Source organism: Chiloscyllium punctatum, chromosome 28 (assembly GCF_047496795.1).
Source record: "Chiloscyllium punctatum isolate Juve2018m chromosome 28, sChiPun1.3, whole genome shotgun sequence".
Taxonomy (NCBI): Eukaryota; Metazoa; Chordata; class Chondrichthyes; order Orectolobiformes; family Hemiscylliidae; genus Chiloscyllium; species Chiloscyllium punctatum.
In genome coordinates, this window is record NC_092766.1 from 14,343,429 (window position 1) to 14,355,747 (window position 12,319).

Genomic DNA, 12,319 nt, shown 5'->3' on the forward strand with positions numbered 1-12,319 from the left:
TGAGTCCGTCCTCGGGTGACTCTCTGTGTGGAGTTTGCACATTCCCCCCCCCGTGTCTGCGTGGGTTTCCTCCAGGTGCTCCGGTTTCCTCCCACAGTCCAAAAGGTGTGCGGGATAGGGTGGATTGGCCGTGGTAAAATTGCCCATCGTGTTCGGGGATGTGTAGGGTAGGGGCATTAGTCAGGGGTAGATGTGGTGTAATAGGAAGTTTTGGTGTGGGTTGGAAGGGGCTATGGAAACGCACGTTGCTGTGTTCCTGGCCTGTGCAGGTATTCCGGGAAGATGGAATTATCTCCGGCCATTGCCACGCTAGGAGCTGAGCTCTGGACTATCTGCTCAGCAACTTTTAGATGACAAATGAATAGTCTGGGACAGTAATAGGGACTGAGTAATAGTCTGAGTCAGTTACTCTTCGCAGGGTTAGTATAGATGTTTTGGGCCGAATGGCCTGCTTCCCTGCAGGGATTCTATGATCTTACAGGTTTCTATGAGATCTCCCCTACCTTGTTCATCTAAGCTCTCGGCGAATCTGGTCCTCACCAGCCCGGTCTCTCTATATCCGTCAGGCCTGCCAATTCCAGGAATCGGTCCGGGAAACCTTCGCTGCCAATGGGATTCAGGGAGAGCTTGCCAATTGGATGTGTAATTGGCTTAACGGCGAGAGACAGAGAGTGGTGGTGGAGGGTTACTTTTCAGAAGGGAGGCCTGGGACCAGGGGTGTTCCACAGCGATCGGTGCTGGGTCCACTTTTGTTTGTCATTTATATAGAGTCATAGAGATGCACAGCACGGAAACAGACCCTTCGGTCCAACCTGTCCATGCAGACCAGATATCCCAACCCAATCTAGTCCCACCTGCCAGCACCCGGCCCATATCCCTCCAAACCCTTCCTATTCATATACCCATCCAAATGCCTCTTAAATGTTGCCATTGTACCAGCCTCCACCACTTCCTCTGGCAGCTCATTCCATACACGTACCACCCTCTGTGTGAAAAAGTTTCCCTTAGGTTTCTTATATACCTTTCCCCTCTCACCCTAAACCTATGCCCCTCTAGTTCTGGACTCCCCCCACCCCAGGGAAAAGACCTTGTCTATTAACCCTATCCATGTCCCTCATGATTTTATAAACCTCTATAAGGTCACCCCTCAGCCTCCGATGCTCCAGGGAAAACAGCCCCAGCCTGTTCAGCCTCTCCCTGTAAATCTCCAACATCCTTGTAAATCTTTTCTGAACCCTTTCAAGTTTCACAACATCTTTCCTTTAGGAAGGAGACCAGAATTGCACATAATATTCCAACAGTGGCCTAACCATTGTCCTGTACAGCTGCAACATGACCTCCCAACTCCTGTACTCAATACTCTGACCAATAAAGGAAAGCATACCAAATGCTGCCTTCACTATCCTATCTACCTGCGAGTCCACATAGCAATGATGTAGATGTGAATATAGAAGGGATGGTTAGTAAGTTTGTGGATGACACCAGAATTGGTGGCTGAATTGACAATGAAGAAGTGTTTCTGAGGTTTCAGAGGGATTTTGATCAAATGGGTCAATGGGCTGAAAAATGGCAGGCCGAGTTCAGTCTGGATAAATGTGAGGTGTTGCATTTTGGTAAAATAAACAAGGGGAGGACTTATACAATGAATGGTCAGGCTTCGAGTAGTGTTGTAGAACCGAAGAGCCCAGAGGTACAGGGACATAATTCTTGAAAGTTTGCGTCACATACAGACAAGGTGGTCAAGAAAGTGTCTTGCACACTTGCCTTTGAGTGTAGGAGTTGGGATGCCCTGTTAAGGTTGTACAGGATATCAGTGAGGCCTCTTCTGGAGTATTGGTCACCCTGTTACAGGAAGGATATTATCAGGCTGGGGAGGGTTCAGAAGAGATTTACCAGAAGGTTGCCAGGAATGGAAGGGTTGAGTCACAAAGGAAGGCTGGGACTTTTTTTCACTGGAGCGTAGGAGGTTGAGGGACAACCTTATAGAAGGTTATAAATTAACGAGGGCTATGGATAAGCGTTAATGGTAGGTGCCTTTTCCCTGGGATGGGGGATTTCAAGACAAGGGGCACATTTTTAAGGTGAGAGGAGAGAAATTTAAAAAAAGACGTAAGGGGCCTTTTTTGTTTACACAGGGGGTTCTCACGTGGAGTGAACTTCCATCTGACCTGCACGTCTTCAGATTGGGGTGGCACAGTGGTTAGCACTGCTGCCTCGCAGCACCAGGGACCCGGGTTCGATTCCAGCCTCGGGTGACAGTCTGTGTGGAGTTTGTATGTTCTCCGCCACCCCCACCCACCCCCCACCCCCCGCCAGGTTCCTCCCACAATCCAAAGACATGTAGGTCAGGGTGAATTGGCAGTGCTAAATTGCCCATAGTGTCAGGTCAGAGGGGAAATGGTTCTGGGTGGGTTACTCTCCAGAGGGTCAGTGTGGACTTGTTAGGCCGAAGGGCCTGTTTCCACACTGCAGGGAATCAAATGCTGGATGTGGATACAGTTACAACATTTAAAAGGCATGTGGATAAGTACATGAATAGGAAAGGTTTGAAGAGGTATGGGACAGGAGCAGGCAGGTGGGACGAGTTTAGTTTGGGACTGGTTGGGACAAGGGATCTGTTTACGTGCTGTAGGACTCTGTGCTCTGAAAGGGTAACATGGGATCTGAGTTCCTCGAGTGTTCTAAATGGAATTTTTTCTGTGGTGTATAGTTGTTGGCCGAAGGAAGCCTGGAGTGTGCCCCCAGCTGGTAGGGACTGGCCGGGCGATGGAGTTGAGGAGAAGAACATGCCAAGGGAACTGGGCTTCTCTCTGCTGACTGTCCTGTCCCAGGGAAGTGCGGCATCTCGTCCAGGGAGAAGATGTTGTCGGTGAAACTGCCACAGCTTTTAAACCATCACCAGGTCCCCATGGTAAGTGTGCTCTCGCCGAAATCTTCAGAGCAAAGGGACTCGAGTGGAAAATACACAGCAGCTCTGGCAGTGAGGGTGTGTGGGAGAGAAAGAGTTAACGCCTCCAGTTCTTCAGAGTTCAGTCAATCTGGCATCACCACTCGTCTGTGTGGATTAAGGAAAATTGAGAGCAAGTTTAAGTGTGCAAATCTACACTGCAGAGCACTGCTCGTGACAGTGTTAAGTTCCTATGTCAACATTTTCCATTAGCTTTTGCTGGGTGAAGTGTCACGATGTAGTTCCAGACTCCGGCCACTTGGGGGAAGTGTACAGCAGGCTGCCCTCTCAGGTAGGTGGACAACATCCTACGCCCACTTCTTGGTACAAGAAATGGTTCTGGGTGGGTGTGTGGGGGGGGCCCAGGTGGAGGAGGAAAGGGCTAAGGAGTGCCCTCCATTATCCTGGGCGCCAACACTTTTACCCCTTGACCAGCGTGAGGCGCTGTGGGTTGGATGGCCACAGTTTGTGGGATCTTGCTGTGCGGCCACTTCTCGCGCTACGGCGTTGAGCATGCAGTTGGTCGCCCAGGGCTCCGGGAAGCTGTGGTGTGGGCTGGAAGATGCTATCGAAACACACGTTGCTGTGTTCCTGGCCTGTGCAGGTATTCCGGGAAGATGGAATTATCTCCGGCTATCGCCACCCTAGGAGCTCCGCTGTGGACTGTCTGCTCAGCAGCTTTCAGATGACAAATGAGACGGTGAACATTTGGACACATTTTCTGCCGACCTGGTAAGCCATATCCTGCCTGGAGTGGGGGTCCAGAGGAAACGGGGACACCATTTTTGGAGGCATCAGTTCCTTCTGGTGGTATCTACAGCAGCAAACAGGCCAGTTGGCCTCTTTGCTCTGAAATGGGATTTCTGCTTCCCACCAGCCACCTCCCAAATCCCTCCCATCCTTCCCTGTGTCCCTCTCTATCTCCCTCCTGTGTTTATTCAAAGCTTCACTGCTATATTCACCTAGGCCACTTCCCCGTGGGAGTGAGGCCCCCATTCTCCACCCCCCCCCCCTCCAATCTTCCCCCATTCCTGTGGGAGCGAGTCCCCCATTCTCCCTCTCCACTCCCCGTGAGAGTGAATCCCCCATTCACCCCCCCACTCACTGTGGGAGTGAGTCCCCCATTCTTCCCCCATTCCCGTGGGAGCGAGTCTTCCACCCCCCCCACTCCCCGTGGGAGCGAGTCCCCCATTCCACCCCCCCCCCACTCCCCGTGGGAGTAAGTCCCCCATTCTCCCCCCCCCCCACTCCCCGTGGGAGCAAGCCCCCCATTCTCTCCCCCACTCCCCTGAGGGAGCGAGTCCCCCATTCTCCCCCCACTCCCCGTGGAAGCAAGTCCCCCATTCTCCCCCCACTCCCCGTGGAAGCAAGTCCCCCATTCTCCCCCCACTCCCTGTGGGAGCGAGTCCCCCATTCTCCCCTCCCACTCCCTGTGGGACCGAGTCCCCCATTCTCCCCCCACTCCCACCATCCTTCCAGGATGCGAGTTCCTCTGGGTAAGATACCTATTCCCTAAATCAACCCCCTTCCCCTTTGCCTCCAATGTCTGTTCCCGAATTGAGCAGCCATTCTGAGTTTATAAAGGCCTCCATCAGATCTCCCCTGAGCTGCTGTTATTTCTAAAGCTAAAAACCCCGTCCTGTTCCCGCCCCCACTTTTAGATTTATTTTTTGACCATCTCTCGGCTCTGGTATCCAACTTGCAAAATGTTTGACAAAAACGTGAAAGTGCTGGAAAAACTCAGCAGGTCTGGGGAGAGAAATTCGACTTAACGTTTCGGACCCTTCCTTCGAACTGAGGGTAGCTCAGAAGAAGTTGCTTTTTATGCAGAAGGTAGGGTGAGGGGAGAGGGGGGGTAAGGAGTAAACAATAGATAGGGATGGAACCTAAAGACAGAGGGAAGAACAGTTGGACAGAGAAAGGATTGGATCATGATCTGGTTTGGAGAGTGAACCAGAGAGTAAACCTCTATAAGAAGGTTGAGAGGTGACTTAATTGAGACGTATAAGATAACCAGAGGGTTAGAGAATGTACAGGGAGGGCCTTTTTCCTCAGATGGTGATGGCCAGCACGAGGGGACATATCTTTAAATTGAGGGGGTGACAGATATAGGACATGTGTCAGAGGTAGTTTCTTTACTCAGAGAGTAGTAGGGGCGTGGAACGTACCGCCAGGAACAGCAGTAGACTCACCAACTTTAGGGGCATTTAAACGGTTATTGGAAGAGAATGGAATAGTGTCGGTTAGATGGGCTTCAGGTTGGTTTCACAGGTCGGCGCAACATCGAGGGCCGAAGGGCCAGTACTGCGCTGGAATGGTCTATAATAGCTGTTAATGGAGACTGTTAGTGGCTAACTATAGGTAGTGTGAAATGACAGACTGTGATAACAAGGCCTGGTGTGTTAGTGTGTATGTCTACGTGTGTGTGTGCGTGTGTGTGTATGTCTGTGTGCGTGTGTGCACGTATGTATGTGTATGTCTGTGTGCGTGTGTATGTGCGTGTACGTCTGTGCACTTGTGCGTATATGTGTGTGTATGTCTATGTGCATGTGTGTGTATGTCTGTGTGCGTGTGTGCATGTGTTTGTGTGTGTATGTCTGTGTGCGTGTGTATGTGTATGTCTGTGTGTGTGTGTGTGTGTGTGTGTGCGTATGTGTGTACGTGTGTGTGTGTGTGTATACATGTGCATCTACATCTGTGTCTACGTGTATGTGTGTACATACGTACACATACACACATGTACACACATACACATTTACACATGTACACACACACACACACACACGTAGACATACACACTAACACACCAGACCTTGTTATCACAGACATACACACACACACGTGCACACCCACGCAGACAGACATACACACACATACACGCACAAGTAGACACACATGCACACAAACATACACATACACGTACACACACGCACACAGACATACACGCACGCACACACACATACACACATACATGCACACACACACGTACACACAGACATACACACAGACATACAAACTAACACACACATATATACATGGGAGCGTCCAGGCCCTATAATTGTTGAACTCGATATTGAGTCCAGAAAGCTGTGGCGTTCCCAAGTGGGAAATGAGGTGCTGTTCTTCCAGCTTGCACTGAACTTCCCTGGAATACTGCAGCAGGCCTGAGACACAGATATTGGCCCTGGAATAGGGCAATGTGTTAAAGTGGCAGGCAGCTGGAAGCTCAGAGTCACCTCTCAGCCTCCAACCCTCCAGGGAGGAACAAAAATGTCCCAGACTCTCCAATCTTGGTAACATCCTCGTAAACCCGTGTTTTGCACCCTGCGCAGTTTAATAACGTCCTTCCTACAGCAGGGTGAACAGAATCAGAAGAACAAGGGGGTGAATCACCTCATTAAAAAGCTGTAAACCTCCAACAGGGAGGATGTTCCTGATGGTGGGGGGAGACCAGTTTCAGGGGCTCACAGTCAAAAGGAGGTCATCCACACCGAAGAGTAACCCACCCAGACCCATTCCCCGAACTTGTTACTCTATATTTACCTCGAACTAACATCCCTGGGCAATTTAGCAAGGCCAGTCCACCCTGACCTGCACATCTTTGGACTGTGGGAGGAAACCGGAGCACCCGGAGGAAACCCACGCAGACACGGGGAGAACGTGCAAACTCCGCACACAGCCACCCGAGGCTGGAATCGAATCCGGGTCCCTGGTGCTGTGAGGCAGCCGTGCTAACCACCGAGCCTCCATGTGAGATGGGGAGAAGTGTCTTCCCTTGGAGAGTGGGGAGCCTGTGGGAATCTCTATGGGAAAACACTCGGGGGCCGGAACATTGAATGTTTTGAATAAGGAGTTGGGTATACATCTAAAGGGATCAAAGATCTTGTCTCGTCACCCTATCCATACCCCTCAATGATTTTCTAAACCCCTGAAAGGTCACCCCTCAATGTTTTCCACTCCAGTAAATAAAAGTTCCATGCCTATCTGGCCTCTCCTGATAACTCAACCCCTCCAGTTTCGGTAAGGTTCTGGTAAATCCTTTGTTGCACCCTTTCCAGTTTTAAGAACACCCTTCCCAGTTTTAATAACACCCTTCCTATTGCAGACCTGCACGCAGTACTCCAAATGTGACCTCACCAATGTCTTGTACAGCTGCAACATGACCTTCCAACTCCTGTACTCCATACTCTGACCTATGAAGGCAAGCGTGCCATATGCCTTCCTCACTTGTCTCCCTGTGATGCCAACTTGCTATGTACAAGGGCAGGGCAATATGGAGCTGTGTGTCACGTGAGTGACGTTACAGTTGGGGTCAAGTCATACAGCACGGAAACCGACCCTTCGTTCCAACCAGCCCACGCCGACCACAATCCCAAGCTAAACCTGTTCCCACCTGCCTGATCCTGGTCCATATCCCCTCCAAACTCTTCCTATGTACTTATCCAAATGTTTTTTCAACTATACTTACATCCACAACTTCCTCTGAAAAGTTCATTCCACACACGAACCACCCTCTGGGTAAAAACATCTACCTCTTAAGTCTTTATTAAAATCTCTCTCCTCTCACTTTAAACATGTGCCCCCTAGTCTTGAAACTAGGGGAAAGACAACTACCATTTACTCTCTCGGTATCTCTCATTATTTTGTATACTTCTGTCAGGCCGCCTCTCAACCTCCGACACTCCAGTGAAAGAAATTCCCAGCCTGTCCCCATAACTCAAAAGCTCCACTCCCCGGCTATATCCTGGGAAATCTCTTCTGAACCCTCTCCAGTTTAATAACATCCCTGCTGTAATAAGGCGATCAGAACTGCACGTCGCACTCAGCTGGGGTTGTTCTCCTGAGAATGGGGAAGACCAAGAGGGGACCTGATAGAGGGATGCAGCCCTCCGAGGGGCATAGGTAGGGAGAATCTCGTTCCCCCTTTCAGTAACCCATGGGGGCACAGAAGACTTTGAGGGGACATATCATCATCAAGAGGCTGGTGGGAACTCCGAACCCACGCCCTGAAAGACATTGGGGAGGGCGAATGGGATAGCATGGAGAACTGCTTGGGACATAATGGGCTGAGTGGCCTCTTTCTGTGCTGCAGGACACGATGACTCTTACCTCAATGAACTGGGGCCAAGTCAGTGCCGTTGCTCTGGGTTAGGTGTGGAGCCATGTGTAGCCTCAGACTGGGCACTGACGGCAGATTTCTCTCATCTGTGCTCCCGATGGGGTGGGGGGGAATAGATTGTTACAACAATCAGTGACTCCCCCATCACAGAGAATTCCTTCCAATTCCCAGATTTGGTCGATTTTGTGCGCCTAAGTTCCGTTAGGATTTTTAAACCAATTTTATTCAGTCACGGGATGAGGGCATCGCTGGCGAGGATCAGAATTTACCGCCCATCCCTAATTGCCACATTGCTGTGGGGCTGGAGTCACCAATAGACCTGACAAGGTAAGGGCAGTTTCCCCTCCCTAAAGGGGCAGCATAATGGCTCAGTGGTTAGCACTGTCTGCCTTACACTTCCAGGGTCCCAGGTTCGATTCCAACCTCAGGCAACTGTCTGTGTGGAGTTTGCACATTCTCCCTCGTGTCTGCGTGAGTTTCCTCCGGGTGCTCCAACTTCCTCCCACAGCCCAAAAGATGTGCAGGTCAGGGTGAATTGGCCGTGCTACATTGCCCCATAGAGTTAGGTGCATTAGTTAGGGGGAATGGATCTGGGTGGGTCAGTGTGGACTTGTTGGGCTGAAGGGCCTGTTTCCACACTCTAGGGAATCTAATCTAATCCACTCATATCTCAGGAAGGATGTACGGGCCTTGGAGCGTGATCAGAGGAGGTCCATGAGAATAGTCCCAGGAATGGAAAGCTCAACATATGAGGAACGTTTGAGGAATGCATGTCCATACTTGATGATGGTGAGAAGGATGAGGGAGATTTAGTTGATACATACGGAATTCTGAATGGCCTGGGCAGAGTGGATGTTGGGAAGGTGTTTCCCTTTGTAGGAGAGATCGGGACCCAAGGGCACTGCCTCAGTGTAAAGGGAAGGCCTTTTAGAACAGAGCGAAGGAGATCAATCTTCAGCCAGAGGGTGGGGAATCTATGGGATTCACTGCCACAGAAGGCTGGGGAGGCCTGGTCATTGAGGATATTTAAGACGGACATAAATAAGTTCTTACAGATCATGGGTTAGGGGGAGAAAGCAGGAGAATGTGGTTGAGAAACTTATCATTGAACGGTGGAACAGGTTCGATGGGCTGAATGGCCTAATTTCTCCTCCTACCATTCTAGACTAGAATGTGGCCGTGGTGGGATTTGAACCTAGAGCTTGTTGTGGGGAGGGGGGGGGGGGGTGGGGGGGAGGGGTTGGGTGGTGAGGGAGTTGTGGATTACTAGCCCAGTGATCTTCCCTGCCAGAGTGGTTGAGCCCTGCTTTCTTTCTGAAGTACTGGCGCCGTTGACCGGGGATGGCATCTTTGGGAGATTACTGGCGATGGCGGTTAGCGCTGCGCGGCCGGCCCCTGACGGTTCTCTCCCTGGTGTGCTGCAGGTACTTTCTGTGGAGGTTCCTGGCCCTCTCGCGCTCTGTGGACTTCTACAACGAGGCGTACGCCTGGCCGCTGTTTGTCTACATGTTGGTCATCTGCCTGTACCCCTTCATTTCCAGCTGTGCCCACACCTTCAGCACCATGTCCGCACACGTCCGCCATGTCTGCTACTTCCTCGATTATGGAGCCCTCAGCCTCTACAGCCTGGGTACGGTCACGCTCCCTCCCTCCCTCCCTCCCTCCCGCCATCTGCCCGTATCACTGTCTCGCTGCATCCCAAGCCTCACTGCAGGAGGACGTTTGTTGTTAAGCTTGGTGCTTCTGGCCAGTGGGGGTGGGGTGGGGGGGGGGGGCGGGTTTGTTGGGCGACACACTCAGCGTAAGATGGAGAGAGCATTAAACAGAGCCTTTGACCCAGCCGGTCCATCGTCCCAAGCTAAACTAGTCCCACCTGCCTGCTCCTGACCCATATCCCTCCAAACCTTTCCTGTTCATGTACTTATCCCAATGTCTTTTAACCTTTGTAACTCTGCCCCCATCCTCCGAAAGAGGTAGGAGCAGAAATTAGGCCACTCGGCCCATCGAATCTGCTCCGCCATTCAATCATGGCTGATGGGTTACTCAACCCCCCCACTCTCACTTTATGGGCGGCACAGTGGGGTTAGCACTGCTGCCTCACAGCGCCAGAGATCCGGGTTCAATTCCCACCTCAGGCGACTGTCTGTGTGGAGTTTGCACGTTCTCCCCGTGTCTGCGTGGGTTTCCTCCGGGTGCTCCAGTTTCCTCCCACAGTCAGGTTAGATGAACTGGCCATGCTAAATTGCCCGTAGTGTGAGGTGAAGGGGTAAATGTAGGGGAACGGGTCTGGGTGGGTTGCGTTTTGGCGGACTTGTTGGGCCAAAGGGCAGTTTCCACACTCTAAGTAATCTAATCTAATCTCATGCTTTCTCCCTGTAACCCTCGATGCCCTTCCTACTCAAGAACCTATCTATCTCCATTTTAAATATCCCCTGATGAAGGAGCGTCGCTCCGAAAGCTAGTGTGCTTCCAATTAAATCTGTTGGACTATAACCTGGTGTTGTGTGATTTTTAACTTTGTACACCCCAGTCCAACACCGGCATCTCCAAATCATCTTAAATATATTAGTCTTAAATACACCCTCTGTGCAAAAAAAAATTGCCTCTCATGCCCTTTTTAAATCTTTCTCCTCTCACTTTAAGAATAATCTTGAAATAATCCTGTATTCTGTGGAAAATATACCTCTATTCACCTTATCTACATAAACCTCCTACACTCCAGTGAAGAAAGTTCCAACTTTTCCTTATAAGTCAAGCCCTCCTTTCTCAGCAACATCCTGGTAGATCTCTTCTGAACCCTGTCCAGCTTAATAATATCCTCCCTGTAACAGCACGACCAGAACTGGACACAGTTCTCCAAAAGAGACCTCACCAATGTCCTGTTACAGCCTCAACATGACGTTGTTAGAGAGACCACTCCCTTGTGTCCCCATGTCCCCATTTGTATCAGCCTTCCCTCTTCTCCCACCCATCTCCCCCATCTCTCTTCCCCCCCTTCCATCTACCACCTCAGCCTCCCTCTGTTACCCCATCTGCATCTCCCTTCCCTCCCGTCTACTCTTCGGAGGCGATAAGTTGGGGAAGAGGTGGAAGGGAGGGACGGATGGGGAGACAGATGAGGAGAATTGTCCTGTTCTGGTCATCCTGCTACAGAAAGGATACTATTAAGTGGAGAGGGTTCAGAAGACATCTATCAGGGTGTTGTCCAGAATGGAGGGTTTGACTTTATAAGGAGAGGCTGGGAAATGTTTCACTGGAGCGTAGGAGGCTGAGGGGTGACCTTCTAGAGGTTTATAAAGTCATGACGGGTGTAGATTCGGTAAATGGCAGGTGTCCTTTCTCTAGGGTGGGGGATCTAAAGAATAGAAGGTACATTTTTAAGGTGAGAGGGGAGAGATTTAAAAAAAAAGGAGAGCTAAGTGTTTTTACACAGAGAGGTTCGAGTGTGGAATGACCTCCCTGAGGAAGTGATGGATGCAGGTAGAGTTACAACGTTTAAAAGACATTTGGATAAGTGCACGAAGAGGACAGGTTATGAAAAACATGGCCCAGGAGCAAGCAGGTGGGACTAGTGTATTTGGGGATTATGTTCAGCGTGGAGCGAAGGGTCTGTTTTAGTGCTGTAAGACACTGAGAGTGAGATGGGGAGAGAGAAGGGGATGGAGGGAAGGGGATGGGAGGGAGAGAGATGGGGATGGAGGGAGATGGATGAGAGGACGTTGGGGAGGGAGACAGAGATGGGGATGGAGGTAGATGGATGAGAGGGAGTTCGGGAGGGAGAGAGAGAAGGGGATGGAGGGAGATAGATGAGAGGGAGTTGGGGATGGAGGGAGACGGGAAGGGAGAGAGAGAAGGGGATGGAGGGAGATAGATGAGAGAGAGATGGGGATTGAGGGAGATGGATGAGAGGACATTGGGGAGGGAGAGAGAGAGGGAAGGGGGAGAGAGATGGGGATGGAGGGAGATGGATGAGAGGGAGTTGGGGAGGGAGAGAAAGAGGGAAGGGGGAGAGAGATGGGGATGGAGGGAGATGGATGAGAGGGAGTTGGGGAGGGAGAGAAAGCGAAGGGGAGAGAGATGGGGATGGAGGGAGATGGATGAGAGGGAGAGAAAGAGGGAAGGGGGAGAGAGATGGGGATGGAGGGAGATGGATGAGAGGGAGTTGGGGAGGGAGAGAAAGAGGGAAAGGAAGGAGAGATGGAGATGGATGAGAGGGAATTGGAGAGGAAGAGGGAAGGGAGAGACTGATCAGG

General features: G+C 51.0%; 1 protein-coding gene across 1 annotated transcript in view; it reads left to right on the plus strand.

The window, feature by feature from the left end:
* Positions 1-12,319, plus strand: part of LOC140453903 (membrane progestin receptor delta-like) — a 28,344-nt gene that overhangs the window by 2,199 nt on the left and 13,826 nt on the right. The window contains exons 2-4 of the mRNA XM_072548759.1: positions 2,711-2,911; positions 3,552-3,679; positions 9,491-9,786. Of these exons, the coding sequence (XP_072404860.1) occupies positions 2,861-2,911; positions 3,552-3,679; positions 9,491-9,786 (475 nt within the window). The 5' untranslated portion in view covers positions 2,711-2,860. The remainder of the gene's footprint in view (positions 1-2,710; positions 2,912-3,551; positions 3,680-9,490; positions 9,787-12,319) is intronic.